The sequence below is a fragment of the Polistes canadensis genome, unplaced genomic scaffold (genome assembly GCF_001313835.1).
Source record: "Polistes canadensis isolate GaletaPanama2010 unplaced genomic scaffold, ASM131383v1 scaffold_72, whole genome shotgun sequence".
NCBI lineage: Eukaryota > Metazoa > Arthropoda > Insecta > Hymenoptera > Vespidae > Polistes > Polistes canadensis.
Window position 1 is genome coordinate 116,294 of NW_014569619.1, and position 10,520 is coordinate 126,813.

General features: G+C 29.6%; 1 protein-coding gene across 4 annotated transcripts in view; it reads left to right on the forward strand.

Annotated features, from left to right (window-relative positions):
• Window positions 1–9,799, forward strand: part of LOC106786324 (serine/arginine repetitive matrix protein 2) — a 14,842-nt gene extending 5,043 nt beyond the window's left edge. For 2 of the 4 annotated variants that reach the window (XM_014747561.1, XM_014747562.1), the window contains 7 exons: window positions 1,154–1,435; window positions 3,293–3,418; window positions 3,696–3,774; window positions 4,673–4,728; window positions 4,826–6,940; window positions 7,296–7,469; window positions 9,028–9,799. In XM_014747561.1, coding sequence (XP_014603047.1) covers window positions 1,154–1,435; window positions 3,293–3,418; window positions 3,696–3,774; window positions 4,673–4,728; window positions 4,826–6,940; window positions 7,296–7,469; window positions 9,028–9,181 — 2,986 coding nt within the window. In that variant the 3' untranslated portion in view covers window positions 9,182–9,799. Of the gene's footprint in view, window positions 1–282; window positions 854–1,153; window positions 1,436–3,292; window positions 3,419–3,695; window positions 3,775–4,672; window positions 4,729–4,825; window positions 6,941–7,295; window positions 7,470–7,941; window positions 8,249–9,027 lie in introns of those variants that run through there. The other 2 variants (XM_014747564.1, XM_014747563.1) reach the window with 2 other exon arrangements.
• The last annotated feature ends 721 nt before the right edge of the window (window positions 9,800–10,520 follow it).

Sequence of the window (10,520 nt, forward strand, 5' to 3'; positions counted from 1 at the left end):
TATATAAATACAAATACAATTTTCCGATATTTGATTTGATTATAAAAAAAAAGAAATCTAATGATTTAATTTTTGAGGTACATTTTGATATCAGAAAATTTTTAAAAAATTTTAAATATGAAATACGTTCAAGAAAACAAAAATATTTAAAAAAAACCACACGCACACACACACACACCAAAAATAAAAATAAAATTATTTTTATTCTTTCGATGACCAATCGAATTTCGAATTTACTTGTACGTAACAAACAAATGGTGCGAAAGGGATAGCGGAAAAGTGTATACCACCAGCTGGATTGTATTGATCCGTAGAGTCGCGAGCATTGGCGTAGGGGTGGTTTGAATGCTCTCTTCTCCTCCACCCCCAGTCCTCTGCACCCTCTACCCCTACTCCAATCTCTTGTCGTTCGAAGCTTTCATTCCCCGCAAAGAAGGGAAACAGTTCGGCGGTTCCTCGGGTATTCTACGTTCTTTCTCCCTCTCCCTTTTCTCTCTCTCTATCTCTCTATCTCTATCTCTATCTATGTTATGTCACTTTTCCTCCCCCACGTCTTCATACTCCTCCTCTTCATCCAAATCTACCTACAGCAGCAGCACTACCATCACTACCTTTTCCTTTTTTGCCACTAGTAATCTTCGTCATTGTTATCCATTGTCATCATTGGAATCTCTTTAATAATATCCAACTGTTTCATTTGGTACTCTCTTGTTTTCTTCGATCCATCCATTTGAATAAACCGCCAGTGAACATTTCAATATAACAATAATAATTGTAGTATTAATAATAATAGGTATATAATAATAAAGAGAAGAAAAAGTTTATCAACGATGACTGTAAAAATATCGTCGCGGTAGGTTTATACTTTATATTTAAAATCACGATAATCGTTGTTGTGTTATTGTTAATGTTGTTATTATTGTCTCTCGTAAATTAATTTTTTATTATTATCGACCTGATCAAAATGCCAATATTGAAATTATTCTCATTAGTATTATCGTTATTGATATTTTTTTTCTTTTGATATGGTCGAATTGTTAAAAATATTTACATTATTTATAATTCTTTATTTTTGATTAATCTTGTTAATAATTATTATAAAATGAAAGTTTTCAAGAGAAAACAAATCTTATCTAAAACGATGAAATTTCAGCGTTCGAGAAACGCATCAGATAGCTGAGGCACAACAAGAAAAAAATGCTAAATTACGGGAAGCCTTTGGAATATCAGAATTCTTCGTAGAAGGAAGTAGCCTAGATCCAGAAAGGCGAGCACGAGAAGCCGAAGCAAGAGCCGCGGCGAACAAGGTTTACGAATTAGTTCGTACTCCTAGCCCTGCTCCGGATACTACCTCTGCTCCAGAGAAGAAGAATAAAAGAAAACGTTCTGGTAGCACATCCAAGAAGAAAAAAGGAAAGAAGCATAAAAAAGAAAGGTATAAAACAATAAACTGTGCAGAAGTCAATGGAGACTGGACTCGGATGTTTGCTATATTTTATTGTTAGATGTGTACACACAAACGTATATATATCTATACATGTTATATATATTTATATATATATATATATACACATGCATACATAAATTTATTGGATCATATATTGATATTATACCGTCGTTAATGAATTTTCACGAAAAATATTAACAAAAAAAAAAATAAGAATCTTCAATATTCGTTAATAGTATCAACGCGGTGACATATACGAGTCGAGGCTCCAAGACTGCACAATCCTTACTCCTTGTAGTTCCCTTCATTTTTTCTTAATTAATTATTCATTTATCGCAATTATCCACTCGTTCATTTGCTTATTATTACACGTCAACTTATCGGATTCTGAATCATTACTCGCCTACTATTTCATGCCCCATACAACTTTCTCTGTTTCAAACAGAACTAAGGAGGACTGAATGCCTATCTAATAGGCTTTTAGTTGGTAAGTATGGATGTCGCGTACATTTAACGAACAAAAAAAATTAAAGTTTCAATAAGTAATATGTCTTTGATCGCGAAAAAAATTGTCAAATTGTTGCATTTTTTTCATTGAGTATTAAGGTGTCCTTTATCAAGATGTATAGGCGCGAAATTTAAACTATTATTAATATTATTCCATTTGTTGTAATGATTTTTCCTTAGAGGTAAATGTTTGTTGCATTTTATTTATTCTTGTTTTAGATCTAATTAATAATAATACATATCTCTTCTCTTATCTTTCATTAATTTCAATCTCTAAACAATTAAAACAACATCATTCGAATATCATTGGCAAACATTTACCTGGCGTACAACACTAAGCACAGGTTTAATATAACGCACAATTACGTTGCGTACTACATTCATGCATTTCTATCTTTGTTGTTGTTATCGATAAAGCTTGTTGTTAATGTCATCTCTCTATTTTTTTCTGACAAGTCCGTCCCTATCGATGGTTATCAAGGTAATGCTAATCCCATATTATAACAATACTCCTCATATTTTGTATACTTGTCTTTTTCTCAAATTTTTTTTTGAAAGATTTAGTTTTCTATACAAAGAAAGATTTCATTTATTATTATTTTTATTATTATTATTATTATTATTATTATTATTATTATTATTATTTATAGCTTTTATAGAAAGTGTTTTTTGAAGAGGCAATGAAAAAAAAAAACTAAATCTTTCAAACAAACAAAAAATTAAAAAAAAAAATATATTTAAAAAAGCAAACAAATACTTATGTAGTCAATTCATTAGCTACGTATAGCTGGAACATTGTGACTTTTCACCTGTGCATTTATCGTTGTTTTACGTCTTTTTTATTTTCTTTCATTTGGAATTGCAGTGATATATTAATCCACACGGAAATTATTTATGAAAGTAATTGTTATACACTGCACTACCAAAAGTTATTATGTAAGTTCGATATTTTTGTTTAATCTTTTTTTTTTTTTTTATTTTTCAATTTTGGACTATAACTCCAATACTCAAAGAATTTAGTGTGTAAAATTTAATTGGCAATATATTTTCTCTCTCGATTATTATTCGCTGTTATATACATGTGGTTAAAAGTATTAAGCGTGATGAGGTAGCTTATGCAGAGTTAGAGTGAAATACTCGTTTGACACACAAGTATATATACATATATATATACTACAAAGGCTTTCTTTATTGTCAGCACAAGGTATGCACTTGTCGACAGGAAGACGCCCACTGCAAGAATTAATAAATATATATATATAAAAATATCATTAAAAACAAATTCATAACAATTATCTACGGGGAATCTTTTAGGCTAATGCAATATGAATTTCATAGGTCAGAATCTCCAAGAACGTCTAAGAAGAAAGAAAAAGCTAAGAAAAAGAAAAAGGAGAAAAAACACAAAAAGGTAGAGGCCAGTTCTTCTGACAGTGATTCCAGCGATGATACCGAAGAAAGCTGGTAATTATTATACGCATATTTATATGAAAATATGAAATTATAGTAATAATCAAATAAGAAAGAGAAAGTTGAAGTTGGGAGTGAGAATCAAAGTAGAGAAAAGTAAGAAAGGAAGCGAAGTATAGTGTAAGAAAATTATGTTAGAGAGTTGTGCAGGTGAAAACCTTCTAACCTTTAGGATGTAATAAATATATATATATATATATATATAATACATACAGAAATAAGAAAAAAAATAAAGAATCTATCATAATATTATTTTATGTGATTTTTATAGTTCGTCCGAAGCTGAATCCAAAAAAAAGAAGAAGAAGAAGAAGAAGAAAAATAAAGCTGAAGGAAAAGAAAAATCCGAGGTAAGAAATAATGTTGTAATATTTAAAAAAAAAGATTCAAAAAATGAAAAAAAAAAAAAAAAAAAAAAAAAGAAATAGTATGTGCAAAATTTCCCCTGCTCTTTTTCTATAACGCACGCATGAATACGGATACACGATAAACGAGCAAACGCAGAAAGGTGAAGCATGTAATGCCACAGCATGCAATATTTTAATTTTGTTATATTGAATTAGTTGCGAATTTACATTAAATTTATCCACATATTTTTATGTTTATATTTATTTTCTAATCTGATACGATTCGTGATTCGCTCTATTTAATTATCTTTTAACATTTTTATCTGATTTTTCAAGTTAACAGTCATTATTTCTAAGTATAAATCTCGGTATGTTTGTAATTATCAGCGCCATTTGACAGGATACATTCCCTAAGTGAGTACCAGATATGCCGCTACTCGTGTATTATACGTATTAACAAATTTATTATTTGTACGAATGTGTACGAATTTTTATGATTGTGTTTATGTATATTTCACATATTCGTTTTGTAACAAGCACTATCTATTATTATTATTATGCAATAATTTAGTTTAGGAAATTGCTTATTCTTAAACAAATATTCGTATCATAAGAAATATGTGTATATATATATACACATATTATTTATTTTTCATTGAAATTATAATTAGCTTTTGTCTCAATATCGTTAATGTATTATTATTATCAATGTTTCAAGTTAATTTATTTAAAAAATAATTAGAAAAGGAAGATAAGACATATTAATGTATTAGTTAAAGAAGAATAAAAATATTAAAGATATTATAGGAATAAGCAGATTCCTAAGAATAAGCAGTTGCATGATTGATGTAAGATTATTAGTTTTATGACTTCTATTAATATATAGTTTATTTTCTTATAGAAGAAAAAAGCAGCGTTAAAGAGGAAACATCAGTCAACGGATAGCTCTACGGACAAGTAAATGAAATATTTTCTATTCTATATCTAATATATAAATTCTCTTTTGAATTCTGTTATAAATAAAGTTAATTATGTTATTTCTAATTTATTTTAGTTCACCAGAGAGGCCAAAGAAAAGTGCGAAACATGATAAAGTCGTTATAGAGAAGAATGCCACAATCGATGAAAGTGAAAATGTTACTAAAGAATATAAAGCAAATAAGTCTCCAAAAAAACCTGTGGAAAGATCATCTCGCAATGAAACACCGCCAATAAAGAAAAGGGAATCATCTGCAAAGAAAACTATTAATGCAGATAAAAAAGACAAGTCACCACCAATAATACATAAAACACCACCACCTAGGCGTCATAGATCTCCGTCTAGAGGAAGAACGGATAGAGGAAGATCTCCGAGAAGATATTCGAGATCACGACGCGTTACATCATCGCCAAGGAGAAGAAGGATTTCAAGATCACCACGACGTCACAGTAACAGATTTTCTATATCAAGAAGTAGAAGTCGTTCAAGATATGATCGTTATGGATCAAGGCGTAGACTATCTCCAATACATAGACGTAGGAGATCAGATTCTCGTAAAAAATCTAGATCTCCAAGAAGACCAAAAGAAAGAAGAGACAAATCACAGGAACGTCGTAGAAGCCGTACTAAATCAAACAGTAGATCCAGACGATCGTCTTTGAGTTATTCACCGGTGCGTAGAAATCCGGAACGTTATAAGGATATATTAGAAGATAAGAAAAAACGTGAACAACAAAAGAGAGACCGTGATAATAGACCAAAATCTCGATCAATATCAAAAAGTAGAAAATTACAGCAAATGATTACTCCCCGAGTAAGTTTAAGATCTTCTAGCGAAGATGAAGGTGATATAGTAGATGATGAACCTAAGCAAGAGGATGAAGAAAAGATTAAAGAATTAAACACATTGAAACGTTTACAATGTGGATTGGCTGCTAAGGCTAGAGAGACATTAGGGAAAAAAGTGATAAGTCCTGTTAAAGTTAAATTGGAAAAGAAAGAAGAATCAATTTTCGACATAGCATTACCCGTGGAACCACCCAAACAAATTGAAGAACCAACCAATTCTTCTTCTTCTTCTTCTTCTTCTAAAGAAAAATTAATCTCACCTGTACACTTGCTTCCTATTGTACAATCACCAGTTTCCAGTAGATCACCTTCACCAGCATTACCATTGACTCGTGAAGAAGCTGCAATCAAAATTAGATCACCAAGTGAATCACCACCGCCCTTATCGCAAACACCATTGGATAAAACTACTCCTAAGTCACCAGTTATTTCAACACCAATGGCAACAATATCAATAACACCAACAACGACGACATTAAAACAATTTTCTTCAGGTTCTAGTAATACCAAGAAAAGTTCTCCAATAATTCTCCAAAGACCTTCTCCAAAAAGTAATTCTTTAACGCACTCGCCATCTACTATGATTTCTCACAAAGATATTATGATAAAGTTAAGATCTCCAAGTGAATCACCACCATCCTTACCAAGCGATACCATTCAAAAATCTGACACGAGATCTAGATCCCCAAGTTTATCAAAGAGAAATTCTCCAATAGCAAGAAAACATTCTTTGAGAGATAAATCATATTCCAGATCTCGATCGAGGTCATATACAAGGTCGTTATCTTTGGAGAAGAGGTCTTCCACATCACCAAGACACCGTTCAAGATCTTTATCAAGAAATAGATCGCATTCGCGTGCTCGTAGTAAAAAGTCAATGTCACCAAAGCACAGACCATCGAGATCCGTCTCTAGATCAAAGAAATCACCGAGTTCTCTTCAAGCACACTCAAAAAGAATTTCAAGATCAAGATCTTCCTCTAGATCAAAACACTCTCCATCTAGATCCGCTTCTAGATCTAAAAAATCACCTTCTCAGTCACCTGAAAAGTCAAGATCTAGAAGTAGAAGCATATCATTGTCCAAAAGATCCAGAAGCTGTTCTTTATCGAAAAAATCAAGAAGTAGATCACTCTCTAAAGGATCCAGAAGTTGTTCGATAACTAAAAAATCAAGAAGTCGTTCATTGTCGAAAAAATCAAGGAGTCGATCCGCATCTAAGAAATGCAGAAGTCGTTCGTTATCGAAAAAATCAAGAAGCCGATCTAGATCAGCATCTAGGATGTCAAGAGAGAAAAAAAAACGAAGTAGAAGTAGAAGTACATCGCGTTCCTCTGTCAGGTATTAAATTCGTTTTTATATTTACAATTCTTACTCTTCCTATATTTTCTTACATGTTTGTGTTTGCTTTATATATGCTATTCGATCTGTTGGATACTTTGGTACTGTCTAAGATACTCGGATATTTATAATTCTTTAAATAATTTTTATTTTTTTATTGGATAATAAAGTTATGATTAAATATCTTTACTTTTTCTATAGAAATATTTCTAAATCAACATTCTAAGGTAATAAAAAAAGTACCAGGGTATCCTTTAGATCGTAATATTCTATATCTCAAAACAAAATCGAGTATTGAAAGTGCTCAAGTTTCTATTTATTAATTTTGAAATTGAAATGAAAAAATTATGTTTAGTTCGGCAAGGCATAGTCGTCGAAGTTTCTCAAGCTCTACACGATCAAGCAGCAGTGCATCAAGCAGATCTTCGCGCTCAACTTCCAGCAGTTCAGGTTCTAGTAGATCCCGTTCACCGTCTATACCACGTCGTCATGGTTCACCTAGTTTTCTTGATAGACGTCGGATTACAAGGTAAATTGTGTAATTAGAAAAGAACAAAATTCTTGCTATTATTATAGCGATATGTTTACACACAAAAAATGCACCAAGGTAAATCTGTAATATCCCTTTTATCATCAACTTTTTCTCTCTCTCACGCGTAGTATTGCTTTTTCTTTTGTTTAAGAATATATTTTTATTTTTTATTTTTTCCTTTCCCTCCATCATGATTATTTTAGTTATTTTTTAATTTGTAATTACATATGTTATAGATATTATTTAAATTGTATTCGTTAGCATACATTATATAAATATATTTGAAAAAGAAAATAGAAAATTCTGGAAATATATCCAAAATAATAAACAAATTTTTGTCTACAAGTTTTTCTCTTTTTTTTTCTCTTTCTCTATATCTCTCTTTTATAAATATTTTTATTAAGTTATTTATATATTTTATGTTAGGTAATTTTCTCTAATACTATTTTGTGTTTGTTATGTCAAACAGGGACAGATCGAGGAGCAGGCATAGAAGATAAAACTATGGCTACACTCAGACATATTTGTTACTTTACTACACAGTTGACATAGCAACTCTTTCATATTGGTCTTTTTTCTTTAAGACAGAAAATAAGTTATTTTGTGATTTCATTTGGAGTTCACAATTAGCGGAAAAATATAACAAAATTGATTATATATATTGAGAAATTGCATAGCTTAATTAATTATAAATGCAAATCAAAGAAATATTGAATTGTTTATTTAATACGCTTTTAAAATAAGTGTAAATGCAGTTGTTTTCTACAATATTTAAATAGTTGTAATTCCGAGTAAATTTCTTCTCCTCATATTCTTACAATGTGTCCAACTAAATTTAGGCTAAATCAACAAAGTATCCTAGTATTCGCATATACACATTTCTTTTTTTTTATAAAAATCAAATTATGTTTCATTATAATTTTTCCTTTATATCTATATATACCCATTATTGATTTATAAATGTTATGTAGATGTAGCATGTGTGTATTTTCTTTATAAGTTATTGTAAATTTATATATTTACAGTAGAAATTGAAATCCTTTTTATTTTATTTTAAAGTCGAACACACATGAAAATAAAATGTTCATTTATCTTAGTATTTTAAGAGCTTCTTTTTAGTACAATCATATTTTTTCACTGTGTTTATAAGTAGAAAAAGATATATAGTTATAATTTTTACAAAGGTAAGTAACACACATTTTTTTTTTGCACGATTCACTTTCACAAATTGCATGATTCGTTTCATAAGCATGCTCGCAGAAAAGGCAGTTCGATTGAAATAATAATGACAATTAAATAATGAATAGTATATATATATTTAACAATACTAACAAAGTAATATGTATTATTATATGATAATATATTATCAAAAATTACTTAATGATATTTCATTCGTGTTAATTGATTATTAAAATGTAACTCATAACATTTTTATGCCGTAACAAAATTGATATATAATATATAATAAATATAATTTAATCTCATTCAGAATTCACATTGGGGAGCTATATAAGTCCCTCGTTTTTGTCATGATATTTACACTCATTAATTTTAGTGCCAGGAAACGACCGATTCCATATCATCGACCAACTCCAACGCCGCCTTCATCACCAAGTAGTTCAGAGAGCAGTAGACGCAGTAAATGGTCGAGTCCAAGTCGTCGATCAAGCTGCTCTCCGAAGAGTCGAAGTCCATCTTACACGCGTTGAAACGTATTAATCGAATTGTCCTTAAAAAGAACATAATGTTCCTTTCCTATTGTATCAAATTTGGAATAAGCTCATTTGTTTGATTATATAATAGCACATACATAACAAAGAGATTGTCCATAATTTGTTACATATTATTCTATTCCAAATTTGATAGACATAGTTTGAAATCTTTTTAAATTCATTATGAACAAATTTGCTCTCCCCCTTTAATCTCTTTCTAACTTGGTAATACTCAACGATGGTTGCTCTCATCTCATAATATTATTGATTTAAGTATATTAGTATTATTCCCCTTCCGAATAATTGATCCTTTTTTCAAAAATAAAAAGTAATACTAAGATTATTATAGATCATATTTGTAGTCGATACGATGCATGCAGTTTGGCAGAACAATACTATAAACCACTTTGTATAGTAAAGTAAAGCTAAGTTAATATAATATTTATTTTATTATAATTTATTCGACAACGCGTATCAAAAACGTTGGGAAAAATGATATTTTAATAATAATACTAATGTGCGTAACTTATGAGACTTTTATAAAATAAAGCAGAAAAGTATTTAAGTTATATCTTCTAGTCATGAAGTAATGGAATCTTTATAAAAAAAAAAGAATTATGTATGTCCCAACATCATAAACTTTAACATTGTATAAGCAATATAAGAATAGGAGATTATATCATTAATTACATTGATACTAAACATCTTTACACTTTAAGGATTTATATAATGATTTAATCTTTATTATTTCTAAATGAAAAAAGAGGAAAATAATAATAATTCTCCATTTTAACTGATAATACTATGTATGTACATCTTAGTAATTACTTGATTGTGTAAAGTTGTTTGTTATATAAACACGTGCTAGTCAAATTTTATGTATTATTAGTGAGAAATTATGTTTTTAAAGATTCAATTTATTTGAAAAATGATTGTAAATCACTTTTTCTGTACAATGTTTTCCTGCCATTACTTGTATAAAATAGGTGTGCCTATTTTTTAGAAAGACCTCAATTTTATTGGATTTAGTTTAAATTATTTTCTATAAATATAGATAATAGTGTTCACTCTTTAATTTATCTATTTATTAAATTATATATATATTAAGCTTTGTCCATGGTAAATATTTGACAAAGCACGGAGGGAATCATAGCAATGAATATTTGTTTGCAATACTCCACTTACCTATACGTAAATAAGTCAAATTTTATTTGGTTGTAAGACCACAGGCAGCGTACCAAAAGACATAACTAGACTCTAGTCTTATTTATTAAAGATGTATGTATAAGGTTGAAAAAAAATCATGTTTGGAAAATCTACGTTATTTATAAATAGA